The sequence below is a fragment of the Xiphias gladius genome, chromosome 23 (assembly GCF_016859285.1).
Source record: "Xiphias gladius isolate SHS-SW01 ecotype Sanya breed wild chromosome 23, ASM1685928v1, whole genome shotgun sequence".
Taxonomy (NCBI): domain Eukaryota; kingdom Metazoa; phylum Chordata; class Actinopteri; order Istiophoriformes; family Xiphiidae; genus Xiphias; species Xiphias gladius.
In genome coordinates, this window is record NC_053422.1 from 20,217,985 (window position 1) to 20,236,014 (window position 18,030).

Sequence of the window (18,030 nt, forward strand, 5' to 3'; positions counted from 1 at the left end):
TCTCTCTCATTTTCACCCTGTCATGTCCTCTTCTCCTCTCCTTTTCATTCTCTCTCCCGTCGTCACCACTGCCATTATCATCCCACTTTGTTTTCAGCTGATTTTCAGCCTGGCCTCATCTCTGGAGGAGGATAATTACCAAATGGGGACACAGTGTTTTAACAGTGATTTTGAGGTCAACGACTCGCTCACGTTTGCTGGTCTGTTTTGTTCTAGGCTGTGAAACATGCCAATGTTCCTGATCCACCCCCACCCACCCACCTTCTCTGACCCCTGTGCATACATCAGACCATGTGAGATTGCTTTAGGAGTAATCACTGTAATCTCTCACCGTCAAAGAAGTTGGGAGGGCACCCTCTGTGCACTGCGTCTTGGAACATTGTGTCCGTGCAGTGCTAGATGTTAAAGAGTGGTGACTGCGGAGAATGTGGCATGGTTTTGCAGAATGCCAGCCTATTAAGTTCAGCCATGCCAAAGCTATATTTGTGTTCCAAATGTTCTGCTGAATTGCAAAGTAGAATGTACTGTACATTTTTTAACTCGTGAAAACACAAGAAAAGGTTTGACATTCACAGAAAAATAATTCAAAAAACTATATCTTGCCCTCATAATCATCTGGGTTTTATTTGTGTGTGCAGACTGAGTGGCTGCTATATGGCCACATGCAGGTTTCATTAGTGTGACCTGGTTAGGGGATGGTGTTGGAGCAGGTGGTCAGTGATGGATAGGACAGAGAAATGGGGACCCTGAGCGAGTAAAGCTCGGGGGCTAACGCGAGCTGCGCTGGTATTCCACTCACCTTTAGCATGTAAAACACTATCCCGTGGAAGCAGCATGAGGCTAGGGGAAGGGGGCGAACTTTCCTTCCCTGCCTGGGCATAGATCACATAACTGGGCCAGTATGGGAACTAAGCCTGCCTCAGCTATGGAGGTAAACTGCTAGAAAAAGCTTCTCTTAAACATTCACATCACTGTAAGCTTGATGCTGCAAGCAAATGGAACAAGAGAGAAGAAACGACTAGTTCTCCGGCTTTACTGATTTTTTTTTTGTAAGCACAGGAAACTAGCAGGAAGAAGTGACCAAATCAAGACGATCCTCATAGCTACCATAACATTTTAATTAAATCAGACACATGCCTTAACCCACACCCATCACTACCCTATTCATTCCCCACTAACACCCATCACTGCCCCTACGTGTCAGTTTGAAGGAGCAGCATTCAGGGAATGTAACTCATGTTGTACGTGCCTCGAGGTTGCCACAGAAATTAAGCACATAGGTGTAAAGAAATGCCAGTCAGCCTCTCCATGGCTCCTTCAGTCCAGCTTCTGGCAGTGCACTGGCGAGGCCCGGGGCCCAGGAATGCTGTGCCCATCTGTCAACACGGAGCTGCCTTCCCTGGCAGATACCACAGAGAAGATTTTTGTAGCCTGGCCCGGGGTTGATTTCATAACCTGGCCTGGCAGTATAGCAGACGGCCTTGGGGCTGCAGGAAGATTATGTGCAAGGATAAGATGGAGCTGCATACCTTTGTGTATATATGCGTTTGCATCCTGTAAAGCTTTCTCTAAACAAAGCGGGTTGATGAAGACACTAAAACCTTTGCTTCTGTAGAACCGGTGCTGTACTCCTCTACTCTCTTTCTCTGCTCATCTCTGTGTCACGCCCTCTCCTTCTTCACCTCCTCCTCCCCCTCTCATATCTCTTCCCACCACTTGCACTCTGCTCCTGTAGCTCTGATATTTATAATGAATGGTGTTCTCTATGTGGGGCCTGAATTTGTGTGGTGGAGCCAAGGGAGCACCACCTGAGTGATGATTCTGTCTGCATAAGTCTCTCTCTCTACCTCTCTCTCTCTCTCTCTCTCACACACACACACACACACACGCACACACACACACACACACACACACACACACACACATACACACACATACACACACACGCCTGACCTGCTGGGAACACAGGGTCTTGCTGTATCAGGCCTCTGTGGCAGGGGCAATTAGAAAGGTCCAGACGGAGCACAAGCTCTCTTCTCATACTGTCCCCATTAGAGAGGGAGAGACAGGCAGTGAGGAAAGACAGGAAGAGGACACACATTAACATACTGTCTCTCTCTCTCTCACACACACACACACACACACACACACACACACACACACACACACACACACACACACACACACACACACACACACACACACACACACACAGTGGCCGTACAGTAACCTTAAGCAGCCTTGCGCTTGCTAAGGGGACTGGGTGGCTCAGCTCAATGCACAGAGAAGCACTTACAGTTCTGAGCGTTAAAATTAGCCTTTTTTTTTAATTTTTTTATTCCTGAGCTGTGTTTTAACCTCCTCAACAGACTTCTTACTGAGTGTCCAAGACATGTATATAGCCATCATGTTGGTGTCCCTCATGTCCACTGTCAAATACTGAAAATCATCAGCTGGAGTTGGATGTAGCAGTCCCCCAGCTGTCCAGGCAGGAACACACTTCCAAGATGGCGACACAATGATCGATGCTCTAAATGCTGCAGAACTTGCCACACGATCTGAGGTGGATTCACAGTAACTGAAGGATGTGTTTATGTGTGTGTGCCACCAGAGTTTTTGCACAGGGAGCAGTCATGATGATGCCAAGGACGTGGAGGCCTTATACTGTATGTACATCACAGCGGACCGTGTGTGTGTGTGTGTGTGTGTGTGTGTGTGTGTGTGTGTGTGTGTGTGTGTGTGTGTGTGTGTGTGTGTGTGTGTGTGTGTGTGTGTGTGTGTCTTTGAACGTTTGTGTGTCAGGACCTGATGGGCGGCAGAGGGCTCATCCTTGGCTGGAGACGTGCTCTTTCCACATCGCCTTTGTCTCCACATGAATTATCCATTGGGCCAATGTGGTAATCAAGCTGCTCCGGCAAGCCTTATTACAGTGTTGGTCATTTAGCCTATTAGCAATGCTCTTACCTCATTTCTTGGTCAAGTCCAGTTGCATGGAAAACAGAGCAGTCAGCATGTTAAATGGGCTCAGGGAAGGCTGGGTGAATTAAGGGCCATAACGTGACGGCAGCTGATACAGCAAGAGCAGGCTCGCGGAGAGACGCTGTAAACCTCAGGGCACATAGTCGGTGCTGGGTCACTGGAGCACTCTGCCATGATGAGCTCATGATCGTGAAAACTAACATTTAAAGAGGGGGCAAAGGAGGACACCGAGCCAGACTGTGTATTTACAAATAGGCTGCGCATTAGGGATATTATATAGCTCCTTATATACCAGTCAAGTATAAGTTAGAGTTGAAAAGTTTAAATGAACAGATCAGATAAACACACGTTTGAGACAGAATGATTTGTATATGAGTAGGATGGTCTCACCTGTACACAAGCATTCAAGACAACATGGGTTGCAGGAGAACTGGTAGAAAAAAAAGAAAACAAAATCTACAATCTACATACGATTTAATGATGTGACAAAATATTCAATATCTTTTATCAGAAAATGCATGATGACTTTGGGCCATTATTGCGGGAGAGTTAGTAAAGTACTGTGTGATGCTGCCCCCGTGTGGCCGATTTGCATCCTCATTGGCAGAGTGGTCCCCATGGGACTCGAATGGGGGATCTTGCAGTTCATGGCAGGCGCCTTAAATCCTTAAGCCAGGGTTCCTGTGTTAAAAACCTGTGTTACAAACAGAGGGCGTAGAGTGTGAAAGATTAGGCAGTTTACAGGCAGAGAAAGTCTAATAAAAGATACTGTTAAGCTGCATTATGGGAATTGCAGGATCAGCATTTTCGGAGCTTGACTCATGCTGGGGCCTCTGCTACTTCTCATTTGGACCATTAAATGTTTAATATGTCTCTTGTAAGTCCCTGCTGCACATCCAGTCTGCATGTGTCAACATAGTAGAACCTGTCCCTTAAAATCCATTCATCAGCTCACAGCAATATCCTACTGCTGGCCTCATACATCAGCTGTAGAGGGCCGTAGACAAAACTAAATCAGACGCAGAATAAGATCCATCCTCTTATGTCCCCTGGGGGCCCTAAAATCACCTTGAACTCAGCGGAGGACCGTGTGAAGCCTCGCCAAGCCTATGAAAATGACCTGGGGAGTGTGTGTGAGGGTTGTGGGGGGCAGGCGGGAGGAGGGAGAGGATGGAGGGTAAATGAAGGGGATGCTGCTCCCTCCATCACAGACAAGACAAATGATGCACAGACAGATGGCCCTTGACATCGCTGCCATATTCAGCTAGTTTCCAGTTACAATAAACCTGACTCCGGATCAGCGGACGCTTACGGTTACAGTCAGGTCACGCAAGAACTGATACAGCGTGCTGACCAGTGAATGATCTCTGCCAAAACAGAACCAGCCATCGCAATCATTTTCGTAATAAAAATCCACATTGTCATCATAGTCAAGACAGTACATGGACAAAACCAAAGTTGGGGTGTGTTCCTGCAGCAGCCACATGGTGGTGGTGTAACTCAAAAGGTAGTGGTGGAGAGGATATACAGGGACAAGGGGCTAAAGATTGAACTCATCAGTCAGTAAACCACATCAGTCACGGTCTAGCTACTAATATTATGTGAAACATCCAGGGTGCAGCAAAGATGGAGACACAGTGTGAGAATGCAGTTGCCAAGACCTGACCTTGGACTAGACACAGATTTGACTGTATCGCCCATTAACTCACACATGGGGGGGAAGTACACTGGGAAATAAATATATAATGAACTCTTGAAAAGAAAGATGGACAAACAGGTGGTGCTATGAATTTCCACTGTATCAGGCTACAGATCTGCTGGGTCACACGAGAGCGGTGACGGCCGATGTTTTGATGTGACCATAATGGGAATCAGTTCAAGGTTTATCTGTAATTTTAGAATTAGGGAGATTAAAACGCTCATAATCTTATCTCAGGTCCAGTCATTATTTATGGTACGTTACCTTGCAGAAAGTAGGAAACACTTTGTTTTGATTTGGTTAAAAATGTTAACTTTGAAATTAATGATAAGATGATGAGATGAGAATTATGCAGGGTGTTCCATGATTCACCAGATCCTTCACAGAAATGTGCAGTATCGAAATATTAAATACATTCAGATACATTTCCATAATGAATTAATTTAATTTCAAAGTTGAACGGTTTTAGGAAAGACTATTTCCTATTTTCTTTTGTTGAATGCTGCAATTCACCACAGTTTTCAACTGGACCCTGGGACAGAGAAGAAGTTCACTCTGGAGCACTGTCCAACAGATCACATTAACTAAGTGTGAGACTAATGGACTTTTTGAATTGCTGGACTCTTTTTTTTTTTTGCAGTTCTGTATGATTTTAAGTTTGATTTAGTGTACCAGTGGTGTGTTACATTGTTGCAGGATTGGTATTCCTCTTTTTGGCTCATTATACTCATTTTTAAAAAGTTGCCATTTGACAAAAAATTGTCTGGAAAATATTATTTAAATTTTAGAATGAAAAAAAAAATTCAGTGGCATTATGCACCAGAATGGACAACTGTCTTCTAAGGTTTTCTAGAGTGGTCTTTAACGGTGAAGAACCAGTGATATTGTCTCTCATCTAGATTATTGCTACTCTACTTACATTTCCTTTTAAGAAAACCTCTCATCAGGAGGCAGTGGCCAGAATCTAGATATATCCAAACAGAGCACATCACTGCTTTTGGTTATTGCCAGTGAGGTTTACAGTTTTTTTGCAGATTTCAACATAACAGATCTTGTAACTCTGTATGAAGCAGAGTGTGTTGCAAGACCTTGAAACAGGCCCTTCTGACTGTCCCGGGTTCCGGACTGAAGACATCGGGGACGGGCTTTTCCTTTTCAAGCCTTGAGACGGTGGAAGAGCCTGTCTGGTCAGGTGAGTTCACTGTGTTCACTGTTTCTCTATTGTAATTTGTCAAATGAAAAATGTTTCATTTAATTTCACTTGATTCTAATCCTTTACACACTATTTACTTTTCATATATATATATTTATACATACACATTTGGAATATTTACATTTCACTATATTTATTTCAGGCTTATTTTCTAGTACATTTAACTAGTAACATTTTGTGACACTTATTCTTTCTACATTTACCCCTGGACATATTAAGGGAAATGTTTCATTTATTTTACTCACTGAATTTGTCTTGCAGATGAAGTTAGTTAGTTTGCAATTTCGGATGACATAAAAACATATAATACATATTATTAAATGTGAGGTAAAACAGTCTAAACAAGCACAATACTTAAAACTAACCCCATCCGAGGGACCTAAAACGTTGACACAGTTATTACTAACATACAATAATAATGCATCCACCATGCAACAAGTTGCCAGAATCATTGCTCAGAATGAGGATTTAAACATTTTACATTTTATATCCCTATACGTTGCGTATGAAAACTTTTAAAGACTGGAACTGTGATAATGTCATAAGGTTTTAGACAGGTCTACTTTGCCGACCACTGCAACGCCCTGTTGGAACAGGTACCGAGGCTAACCAGTTTTCCTGGAGAAAGTGCAAAAGGTTTGCTGTGTCATTCTTAACCGGATTATCGGATTATATTTTAATGAGCCTGTTCAATCCTAATTAGCGTGATTACCAAACAGTTAATGGATGTAAATCGCCCACAGGCCTCCAGGACACACAACACAATACCAGCCCGTCTTAAAGCGGCGTCGTACACACACACACACACACACACACACACACGTGCACTCGCACGCACGCACACACACATACACACGCGCGCGCGCGCGGAGAGGCTCCCCACTCCGACACGCAACCCTCAAAATACCCACCCGTTCGTGCAGCGGAAGTTTTTAAGCGACCTTATCTGAAGCTTTATCTGAGTTGGAGATGTGCTGCAGAAAGACAGGTCAAAGGGGACCGCGGGGCTGCTGCAAGACGAAGCATTAGGATATGAAACACATGCCAGACCTGTCATGTTCAATTTACAGTTGCAAAGTGAAGGCGTATTTAATTTGGGGGATAATTTATGAGGGAGCCTACTGGGTAAATCGTTTGATTTTCGAATGTCTTTTTTCCAATTAAAGACGGAAAAAGGAAAAACCGCTATTTCATCAAAACATCCCACCGAATCTGCGCAGGGCCAGTGGGAATCAATCACGGTGGAAACATTTTCCTATGTCCTTTATTTCCTCCCCGTGCGTTTACTTTATTTCACCAATTATTACAGCGAGAGCCGGGCCAGTGTTGACTCTCAGTGCGCCTGAGAAAGATTTTACGGCCATTCATCAGCTGGCGACGCGCACAAATAGTCTTTAAAACTATAAACATCATCGCTGGGTCGGAGACAGGGGGACCCATTTACCCCGTGGCTGTGCTAAACGCTGAAGATAAAACAAACGATAATACTGTCTGTCTCCTGTGACCGTCTCCACAGGCATTAATAGCGGGTTTAGTGCCAGCCGCGCGGGGGGAAACACTCGCAGGGGCTATGCGTCGTTACGCGCGGTTGTCTCGATTTTTACTGCTGCGGGGTGAAATGATTTGCACGTTGTTATTGTAGCCTATAAATAGCGCGCTGATTGCATGCTTGATTGACATCGGGACATTAGACTGCAGGCTAAAGAATACACACCTGGAGGTGATGTGTGGAGCGTCTTGCTCCTTGGAGCTTTAAGCTGACTGCTTGTCTTGGAATTGAAAAAAAATTATCAGTCATTAAAATGTTGAGAATTAAAAAGTCATGAAAGGCAATAAAATGGGGCTGTTTTATTGGTTAAAAGCCGGGTGTCATGTATGACACTTCTTCAGGAAAAACTTGCCTGCAGCGTGGGTGGGAGGCTATGTCTGTGTGTGTGTGTGTGTGTGTGTGTGTGTGTGTGTGTGTGAGAGAGAGAGAGGTGCAGGTTTGTTGTCATCTGTTATCACGTCCTGATAAGGCAGACAGCGGCTCCAGAATCTCTTGGAGGCAGACAGCGGAGCGCGTCGCTCCTGGTTTCAGGTTCTGTGCTCGGGGACCCCAACCTGTTGTCGCTTCGACGCTCGTCTGCTCGGCTTCCCGTCGGATGAGGGGCAGACCGACACCCCGAAAACACGCGCACGCGCTCGCCCGGGCTTATCAGACACACTGGCCCCTGTGCGTTCCTCCCAGTTGGCCAAATGATGCAAGTTTAGCTCCTTAGCTGTCCTGATAGATTATTTCCCCTTGGTGCTTGAGGATGTGTGTAAACATTCGCCCAAACACTGCGTGTTTAGAATTAACAGGAAACGCATTTTTATTGTGCGTGATGACGAACTACAATGCTGGGGGGAAAAAATAAAAATCCACCTAAAGGAGAATTTATAATGTCACTTAATTTAAGATTTTTATAAATCCCGGCTAATCTAAACCGGGGCCGATCTCTCTATTAGGCTAGAGAAACAACGACTGATTTATTAACATATTTACATCAATTTATTTTCCTTTGCAATGCGAACGACTAGGTGAGGGCCGGTTGGGTGTACGCCGCCGCCGCCGCCGCCGCCGCCGCCGCCGCCGCCGCCGCCGCCGCCGCCGCCGCCGCCGCCGCCGCCGCCGCCGCCGCCGCCGCCGCCGCCGCCGCCGCCGCCGCCGCCGCCGCCGCCGCCGCCGCCGCCGCCGCCGCCGCCGCCGCCGCCGCCGCCGCCGCCGCCGCCGCCGCCGCCGCCGCCGCCGCCGCCGCCGCCGCCGCCGCCGCCGCCGCCGCCGCCGCCGCCGCCGCCGCCGCCGCCGCCGCCGCCGCCGCCGCCGCCGCCGCCGCCGCCGCCGCCGCCGCCGCCGCCGCCGCCGCCGCCGCCGCCGCCGCCGCCGCCGCCGCCGCCGCCGCCGCCGCCGCCGCCGCCGCCGCCGCCGCCGCCGCCGCCGCCGCCGCCGCCGCCGCCGCCGCCGCCGCCGCCGCCGCCGCCGCCGCCGCCGCCGCCGCCGCCGCCGCCGCCGCCGCCGCCGCCGCCGCCGCCGCCGCCGCCGCCGCCGCCGCCGCCGCCGCCGCCGCCGCCGCCGCCGCCGCCGCCGCCGCCGCCGCCGCCGCCGCCGCCGCCGCCGCCGCCGCCGCCGCCGCCGCCGCCGCCGCCGCCGCCGCCGCCGCCGCCGCCGCCGCCGCCGCCGCCGCCGCCGCCGCCGCCGCCGCCGCCGCCGCCGCCGCCGCCGCCGCCGCCGCCGCCGCCGCCGCCGCCGCCGCCGCCGCCGCCGCCGCCGCCGCCGCCGCCGCCGCCGCCGCCGCCGCCGCCGCCGCCGCCGCCGCCGCCGCCGCCGCCGCCGCCGCCGCCGCCGCCGCCGCCGCCGCCGCCGCCGCCGCCGCCGCCGCCGCCGCCGCCGCCGCCGCCGCCGCCGCCGCCGCCGCCGCCGCCGCCGCCGCCGCCGCCGCCGCCGCCGCCGCCGCCGCCGCCGCCGCCGCCGCCGCCGCCGCCGCCGCCGCCGCCGCCGCCGCCGCCGCCGCCGCCGCCGCCGCCGCCGCCGCCGCCGCCGCCGCCGCCGCCGCCGCCGCCGCCGCCGCCGCCGCCGCCGCCGCCGCCGCCGCCGCCGCCGCCGCCGCCGCCGCCGCCGCCGCCGCCGCCGCCGCCGCCGCCGCCGCCGCCGCCGCCGCCGCCGCCGCCGCCGCCGCCGCCGCCGCCGCCGCCGCCGCCGCCGCCGCCGCCGCCGCCGCCGCCGCCGCCGCCGCCGCCGCCGCCGCCGCCGCCGCCGCCGCCGCCGCCGCCGCCGCCGCCGCCGCCGCCGCCGCCGCCGCCGCCGCCGCCGCCGCCGCCGCCGCCGCCGCCGCCGCCGCCGCCGCCGCCGCCGCCGCCGCCGCCGCCGCCGCCGCCGCCGCCGCCGCCGCCGCCGCCGCCGCCGCCGCCGCCGCCGCCGCCGCCGCCGCCGCCGCCGCCGCCGCCGCCGCCGCCGCCGCCGCCGCCGCCGCCGCCGCCGCCGCCGCCGCCGCCGCCGCCGCCGCCGCCGCCGCCGCCGCCGCCGCCGCCGCCGCCGCCGCCGCCGCCGCCGCCGCCGCCGCCGCCGCCGCCGCCGCCGCCGCCGCCGCCGCCGCCGCCGCCGCCGCCGCCGCCGCCGCCGCCGCCGCCGCCGCCGCCGCCGCCGCCGCCGCCGCCGCCGCCGCCGCCGCCGCCGCCGCCGCCGCCGCCGCCGCCGCCGCCGCCGCCGCCGCCGCCGCCGTCCGCCGCCGCCGCCGCCGCCGCCGCCGCCTCCTCGCTGTTTGGAGAAGACCTCCACGAGTCCAGAGCAGGCAGAAGCCATGCACTCAGCTTTGCCAGTACCTTTTATGGGAAATCCTTCCTAGAGATGGATATCGTCAAGGATGGGAAATCGGACGCGTTTGAGGGGAAACGCAGAAAAGGTGAGTTGATGAGAGGACAGCTTTTTATTTTCCAGGCTTGTGATTGGGCCTACAGACTCACGTCCTTTGATGTGTGCAAAACGCAACTAACGCTCCCAGAACAACTCCGCCAAAGCAGCGAGCTCTAATAGGAAACAATGTCTTTCTTCCTCTGGATACAGACTATTAAACTGTATTTTAACATGGAAGCCGAAATAAAAGTTGGAGCTGAAGTTGGGCATTTTACTTGTAGGCCTGCCAGACCATTTCCTATTTATTGAGAATAAATCAGTGTCAGCACTACAGAAGTTGCATTGGCATATTTGACATCGACTACATTAAGTTATTTAATTGCATACCACTTGTGTTACAAGCGTGTAAATGACATTTTTTCCCCCCAAAGCTAAGTAGAATTGAACCACCACACTTGGCAGAATTTGCACTAGCCCAGCCATGCTATATAATATGATACAATATAATAGCTATATAATATCATGCTGTCACTATTGTTATTATTATTATTATTATTATTATTATTGGTGTTTTCTAATAGTAGTAGATGTAGGGAAAAAAATAGCCCTAATAAAGGAACCCTAAAAATAAAAGATCCATGTGACCCTTTGTTAAGAAGTCACATTTGCGGATTCATTTTTCGTTTCGTGATTTTCTCTCTGTCTGGTCCATTCAGAGGAGTTCAGTCCTCCTGTCGAGCCTGTGGTGGATATAAAAACCGAGGACCCGGACCGACCCAAGCCCCGGAGACGCAGGAAGCCGCGGGTCCTCTTCTCCCAGGCGCAGGTGTACGAGCTGGAGCGCCGCTTCAAGCAGCAGAGGTACCTGTCCGCCCCGGAGAGGGACCACCTGGCCGGGGTGCTCAAACTCACCCCGACCCAGGTGAAGATCTGGTTCCAGAACAGGAGGTACAAGTGCAAGCGGCAGAGGCAGGACCAGAGCCTGGAGATGGTGTCTCTGCCGCCGCCTAGGAGGGTTTCGGTGCCGGTGCTGGTGCGGGACGGGAAGCCTTGCCTGGCGGCAGACACAGCCAACTACAACCCCTCCTACAGCATGGGTCACATCAACCACTTCACTTATAACAACTATCCAGCCTTCAGTAACTACACCAGCCCCGGCTGCAACACAAACTATGCGTGCAGCTACCCTGCAGCCACGATGCAAACCATGCAGGGATCCTCCAACAACGGGAATTACATGAACTTTGGGGTAGGGGAGCTGAATAATGTGCAGAACACATTTCCCTCCAGCAATGGAGTGTCCTCACTACATGGCATTAGGACATGGTGAACACGGGACCGTGTATCAAATACCCGCGTTACCTACTCAGTCTAACGGGATGCTTTTTCTGACTGCATGCATTTTTAAACGTGTCAAGACACTGCGGAGTTTTTATGTAGCTTCTCTTATATTTAATGACTGACTTGTGGTGGTTTTTTCGTTTTTGTTTTCAGCACCGGTTTTTGCCTGAATAGCTACATTTGCATCTATTTTCGTGACATTAGCGCACAGACATGTAATTTAAGAGAAAATTAAAAAAAAAAAAAAAAAAAAAGTTTTGTTAAAGTTTAAATTTGCCCCAACATTTTCTCTCTTTTTTTTCATTTTTATTTCTATAAAAATCAGACAGTATGTGGTGGACGATGTAAAATACAGCCTCGTAGCAATTTATTATATGGAAAATGATTAATTCAATATAGGCTCTTATTATTATTGTTGTTGTTATTATTATTATTATTATTGTTATCCTTGATATTATTATTATTATTATTTCTGCCTTGCAAGTATTTAATTTGTATTACTTAAAGCTGAAGTTGGCTCTGGCTGTTAATTTCTAAATCGTTAAAAATACACTCAGAAAAATAAAAAATATCAGAAAACCATTAGGCCTACAGTATATAAATAGTATGTCATAGTGAACTACAGCTATGACAATACAAAATCCATGCCTCTGGCCCTTTTAATGGTTGAGTTGGCTATAGATCCACGTGAAGGAGCCTAACATCTGTACAACCCTCATATGGTTTGTGTCTGCTTAAAATGTTCAAGTGGCTATTAGGAAGCTTCCTTCAATATGCTCAGATGGGGCTAAAAGGTAGTTAAAAGTTTACACTTTTTACAGCCCACTGTCTGCCACATGTAAACTATACACGTGTTTAAAAGTTGCTGGGACAGAGATGGCTGGGAGCCATGACCTTGACATGTATTAAATGTTTAAAAGCAGGTTATAATGGGGAAATGCTTGTTACTAATTCTATGGCATGTATAAATTCTCATGTACGAGGATTGAATTGCGCGTGCAAGCAATTTCTACACAGATATGAGCCATTCTCAAAGTCACCATCCTTTTCTCTGTGCTTGTAAATACCAAGACATCCGAGATATTAACCTGATCTGAAAGATATTCGTCTATTTTCGGACAGTACAGTTGATTATTAAAAGCTACCTTTTTGGAATGTTGCTGAGTCATTACTGTGTTTCCTTTGGGAAATCTGAATAGACTAAATTTAACTTTAACTGCACAGATAATTTAAGCACTCGTTAACTAACTGAACAAAGCTGTGTCCAACTGTAAAATTTTGCTTCATGAATGTGGAGTTACTGAGATTCCTGTTGGCTGTTTGGTTCCTGTGTTTACACCACCGGTTTGGTGCTGTGTAAGCTCCCCGGAGGTCTCAGCCCACTTGTCCCGATACCAAACCCAAACACTTGATTGACACTATCACGGTGCTAAATACAAGAATAGTCCAATTTGCTTGACAGAGAGCCAGAGGCCTCATCTAAGTGTGTAGTTATATGAACAGGCTAGGAACTGGCTCTGCCCAACTGCCACCACTTTACAAGAGTAAGAGATGCTTAGGCATCTCTCAGGACTCTCCACACATACTCCGTTGTCTTCTATCTCATTTTAAACAATATACACCCACAAACACACGTTACGCACATGTCAAACATCAAGCCAGAAAACTTTGTGTTTATTGATAAACAATACTGACAGCATTTACACATATTTAACAAAATGGCAAGGCCAGGCAATTGGAGAAAGGGTAGCAAGGTCATGTAGCTCCTCTGGCCACCCTCTCCTCCGGGGTGCTGAAAAGGCAATGTCAGATAACAGCGCCACACAAACCTAAAAATATCCCCCCTCAACCTCCACTCACACTGGAAAGGGAGAGGGAAACGGGTCGGAATAATCTGCTTTTCCGGGTCTTATCTGAAGAAAGGCAGGGATGCATGCTGCTCTATCTCTGCCAGTGTGATGACTGCCACTGCTTTTCTGAGCTTTTCTGCTGCGCTGCAGAGCAGAGACAGGCTAACATGGGCAGAGACAGGGGAGAGTGCGCTGACTCTTACGCTGAGTAAGGTTTTTTGTTTTTTTTGGTCTGCATGCCAACTGAATAAAAAAACATAGGCGCAGTTTTAAGTGCGCATATACTATAGAATGCCATTCTAATGACTGGGGTAGTGAAGCACAATCAGCGAGTGAGTGCCGATGGCCTTGGATTGTGATAAAGCATTTAAATACGTATATTCACAAAAAATTGCATTAGCTCATTATAATGTTATGATAACTTATACAATACAGTAAAGATACAGTTTATCATTGTGAATAAAAATTACACAAAAAGCTTGTACATGACTTGCACAGTGACTTTATGATATCAGATGAAAAAGTCAGTCAGAACTGTAATGGTTTGGTTAAAACCATTTAAAACCATTTAAAAAGACACCTTTTTCTGTTACACAAACATGCTCCCAGACCTACCAGAACTTTTTTGTGACTTTTTTTTTTACTACTTGGCAACATTGTTTTCATAACTTTCATGCCAGTAAAAGCATGCTGAACTGATATTAACAGTGGCACTAGTTCTGTGATAATCAGTTCAGATTTTCACAAAAAAAAAAAAATTGTATTTAGATTTTTTTCCTTACACATTTTTTGAAATCTTAAACTAACTGTTTTTTTTACATGGCAACTCACTGTAGAGTCATGCTTAAACATGAGTTTTACAGGTGTCAGCACATTATCAGTATGCTTAACTAAATCTGAAGCAAACTCGTCCACAAAATACAGTTTTTGGGTACTCTTTGCAACACTGGTAAATATGAAGGGAAAAACAGTACGGAATGCTTCACAGGAATGTGTAAAAGAAAAGATTTCTACGGGTTGTCCGTCCATGTCTGGCTTGATCATAAGCAATGCACAGCATTACTGTGTCACCGACCAAAAATGGGCTTCTGACACAGTTTGTGCCAAAAAACGTATCTCCTCTTTAATCACTGATTCCCTTTGTTTGATGAAAAAATGAATACCACAATCTTTTTAATAAATAAAACACTGCATGGAGCTATGGGTGCGGAGGTTTATCTTCCTCTTTTGTGGACAATTTTTCACCCTCAGCAGTGTCACAGTTCAGCCGAGTGAACAGACCACATTCCACTGAGCAGACATGTGTAATGTGTGTGTAATATGACACGCAGTATTCAGAATTGTTTAAATCATTTGCGCTGACTATGGAAAGTACTGCACGTGGTTACGGGAGAGCTCCTCAAAGGTACCTGGTCTACAGGAAAGGGAATAGTCTCTTCTTGAGGATGTAGAGAACTGTGGCGAGGAAGAGAGCCAACGCCAGGAAGATGAGCAGTTTATCAGTGAGCTCCCTGCGGTTGTACTTGGTGATGAGTTTTCTCCCGAGCTGGATGGTCCCTGTCATGGTCTTAAATTCCTCGTTGGTCTCTTGGATTGTCCTTGAGGACGTTGCTTCAAACAGAGGTGAAAACTTTTTTCAGGAGGGTGGGGTTGCACACGTAATTAATATCAATGGATATTCATGTCAGATGGTGTCCATTACATCAGGTTAACCTTAAGCAATGTAAATTGGTTGAGATTTAAGTTAAGCAAAACTAAGTGAACAATCATATGTATAATTAGGAATGTTGTTAACACACTCCCTACTTAAGGTCTTTCCTTCACTAACCTAGTGATGTAATGGCCTCTTCGCTCTGCTGAACCTGCTGGGCCATCATCCGGCTGATGCTCATAAGATTTTCTGTAATGTTGCTGGTTGTCTGGGCCAGGCCCTCTTTTTTCATCTTCCTGAGAAAGAGAAACAATAACCAAGATTTTATTGCTAGGCTAATGCTATAACTAAAAGTCTCCCAGATGTTACAAACAATGTATTCTTCTAAATGCAACACTGAAAGAATTTAGTATGTTGTTTAAAGATACTCTGAAAAATATAATGCTGATGCCTGACTTACTCTAACCATTAGGACACACATTCAGCTCACCTCTGTCTCAAGGTAATATCTGCTCCATAAATAAGTGCCTGCTTTTCCATATTGTCTATGGACAGTTTGCTTGCAAGGTTGGCTTTCCTCCAAGCTTTCTGGTTACTGCAAAATTTACCAAAAAAAAAGAAAAAAATTATTTTAAAAAAATTATTTTTTTGATAAAGTAGGCAAGTTTAAGCAGGGAATCCAGTTTGTCGGCATTATCAACACAGAAATGTGACAAAATACACAGCAGTTTACATTTCACTGACATTCAAAACTCAGGAAATGGAAGAATATTTCAAACTAAAAGACATTACCTCATCATCTGTTTTCTGTGTCCCTCTACCTGACTGATCAAAGCTTGCTTGTCTGACTCTTTGTCTTGCTCCATTGCCATCTGCTCTAAATCCTGTCAAAGGAACAAAATAGTTCAGATGTTTGCCGAGCCATCTATTATTAAATTATTATTATTAAGATATATTTCTATTTCTAAACAATAACCATTGCAATTCATTGAAAGATGACAAAATTGAAATGTATTAATCATACTTAAAACAACAACAACATTGAAAGATATGTCATGAGTCTCTAATCCTCTTGTACCCTGCCACTGTTATCAGCATTGCGTCTGAGACTGATTCAAAAAGTACCACTTTTTTATTGTCAACCGATTACATCTGTTTAAGTGTGATTGTTCGGCACACTCATCTGCTGGTCAACTGCCCTTAACTAGCACCAGAATACATTTTATTAAGTTTTATTTTGTAACTCAACATAGCCTTTCATCATTTTGATAAGAATACCATGTTTTCCTGTTCAGTATTGACAGATGTCATTGGTAATTCATACACCAGCGTGGCTGTAACATTACACCATATAAGAACCCAAAACATGTGTCATCTGTAAAGAGAGGTAGTGTTTCCTACCTGAATCCGCAATCTGAGATTGTGGAAACTCTTTTTCACATCTGCGTTCAGTTCTGTCAGCTTGCTCTGAGGGCCCGTGCACTCATTAATATCCTGATGACAGGGTGAGACAAGAATGAGAGATGTACTGTACATGCCTCCTGCATCACTTCTTGGTGAAGTTATTGGTATCAACATGTTGCGTTCATTGGACAGTGCTGCTGGAGTGTAAGTGTTGCTCTCTCAGGATGAAGAATGAGAGGAATTAAAGTGCTTTAAAGTGAGCCTGTTCTGGTTTCAGGCCTCTGAATTATCACCCACATCTGTGATTTGTTCAGCGAATCAAACCGAACAGTGAATAATGAAATGCAATAAAATAGCCATATGGATTATCAGCCTCAAAAAAAAGCAGTTCTAAGACAGCTAGCGATGATTATTTTCATTATCGATTTATCTTTTCTACATTTTATGATTAATTGTTTAGCCTTAAAATTTTACAAAGGAAAGAAAAATGCCCATTTCTTGCCCTTCAAATATCTAGTTTTGTCTGACAGATAGTCAAAAACCTAAAGATATTCAATTTAAGATATAAAAACGAAGAAAAGGCAACAAATCATCACATCTGAGACACCGAAAGCAGTAAGTTTCGATACAAGGCTTTTAAAGACTGGTCGCCTCTGAAATTGATGTTGAATCATTTTGCCTACTGAAGAAAAAATCTCAAACTGGACTACATTTTAAATTTGCTTAAAAACAAGGCACACACACAAAATTACTGTATAATTAGTGAGCTAACAGAACTCGGTAATTGGGAAGTCTTTTTTTTTTTCTAAAGGACATTTAAACATTCAAAGCTGGAAATCAGTGTCGGTACTGTTTTCTGAGCTGTCTTTAGAGCCAATTTATTATACTGGTATTTTATTTCGCACTTCTCAAAAGTGCCGTGACTTGTCGGTAAGCACACGTGACAAGCTATTTTGACTGGAAAAGATACGTTAAAGCCAGTTTACTCCACCGGTAGCTCAGGTTGGCAGAGCGGCTCGGACTGTCGGTTACACCGGCTGACTGCAGCCGCAAACACACAGACCGAAACGCGGTTCTCCTTGTCGACGAGGTCAAACACTCGCATGTTGTAACGTAGCACCATGTAGTCTTACCAAATAAATATTCGCACCTGGATGAGAGCTTTAATTTCCAAGTCATATTTGAGTATTTCTTGCTCACAAATTCGGACGTGGACATCTAAGGACGCCATGTTGCCAACGTAGACCGCTCACACTACGGTAAGCAGGAAGCCGGTTTTGAACTGCGACTGTCAACATTTCTCGTACATTCAAACTCGACACATTTTATGGAAATAAAAATATAACGAAACCAATATATACCGCATTTAAATGATAAATACCATAACCATACATCGTTCTGTACTATACATTTTATTATATACCGTTTATGAAAAACGCACTGAAATCACAAATGTATATTCCTTAGTGTGTTAAGAACTTTCAGCAGAATAAAAGCCTATTAATGACATTTTTGGTAAAG

At 47.6% G+C, this 18,030-nt stretch overlaps 2 protein-coding genes across 3 annotated transcripts; one reads left to right on the plus strand and one right to left on the minus strand.

Annotated features, from left to right (window-relative positions):
* The first annotated feature begins 226 nt into the window (after positions 1-226).
* nkx2.5 (NK2 homeobox 5) lies at positions 227-13,168 on the plus strand. Its single transcript, XM_040120608.1, has 3 exons — positions 227-293; positions 10,136-10,312; positions 10,980-13,168. Exons 1-3 carry the CDS (start codon positions 227-229, stop codon positions 11,591-11,593), a joined length of 858 nt encoding a protein of 285 aa, XP_039976542.1. The 3' UTR covers positions 11,594-13,168.
* An 84-nt stretch (positions 13,169-13,252) lies between these two features.
* Positions 13,253-17,792, minus strand: bnip1a (BCL2 interacting protein 1a). Of its 2 annotated transcripts, none has more exons than XM_040120455.1 (6): positions 17,660-17,792; positions 16,507-16,599; positions 15,898-15,989; positions 15,596-15,700; positions 15,283-15,401; positions 13,253-15,065 (listed from the first exon to the last, which is right to left on the minus strand). In XM_040120455.1, exons 1-6 carry the CDS (start codon positions 17,738-17,740, stop codon positions 14,869-14,871), a joined length of 687 nt encoding a protein of 228 aa, XP_039976389.1. In that variant the 5' UTR covers positions 17,741-17,792; the 3' UTR covers positions 13,253-14,868. The 2 variants fall into 2 exon arrangements, with proteins under 2 accessions (XP_039976389.1, XP_039976390.1); XM_040120456.1 differs by having other exon boundaries at positions 17,710-17,774.
* Between the last annotated feature and the right edge of the window lie 238 nt (positions 17,793-18,030).

Bases quoted from the DNA above. Each gene is read 5' to 3' on its own strand.
- nkx2.5 (XM_040120608.1), top strand. From the start codon at position 227: ATGCCAATGTTCCTGATCCACCCCCACCCACCCACCTTCTCTGACCCC. The intron at 294-10,135 runs GTGAGATTGCTT...CGCCGCCGTCCG, and splicing joins CTGTGCATACATCAGACCAT to CCGCCGCCGCCGCCGCCGCC. The intron at 10,313-10,979 runs GTGAGTTGATGA...TGGTCCATTCAG, and splicing joins TGAGGGGAAACGCAGAAAAG to AGGAGTTCAGTCCTCCTGTC.
- bnip1a (XM_040120455.1), bottom strand. From the start codon at position 17,740: ATGGCGTCCTTAGATGTCCACGTCCGAATTTGTGAGCAAGAAATACTC. The intron at 16,600-17,659 runs GTGCGAATATTT...CCCTGTCATCAG, and splicing joins AAATTAAAGCTCTCATCCAG to GATATTAATGAGTGCACGGG. The intron at 15,701-15,897 runs GTAATGTCTTTT...TAAATTTTGCAG, and splicing joins CACAGAAAACAGATGATGAG to TAACCAGAAAGCTTGGAGGA.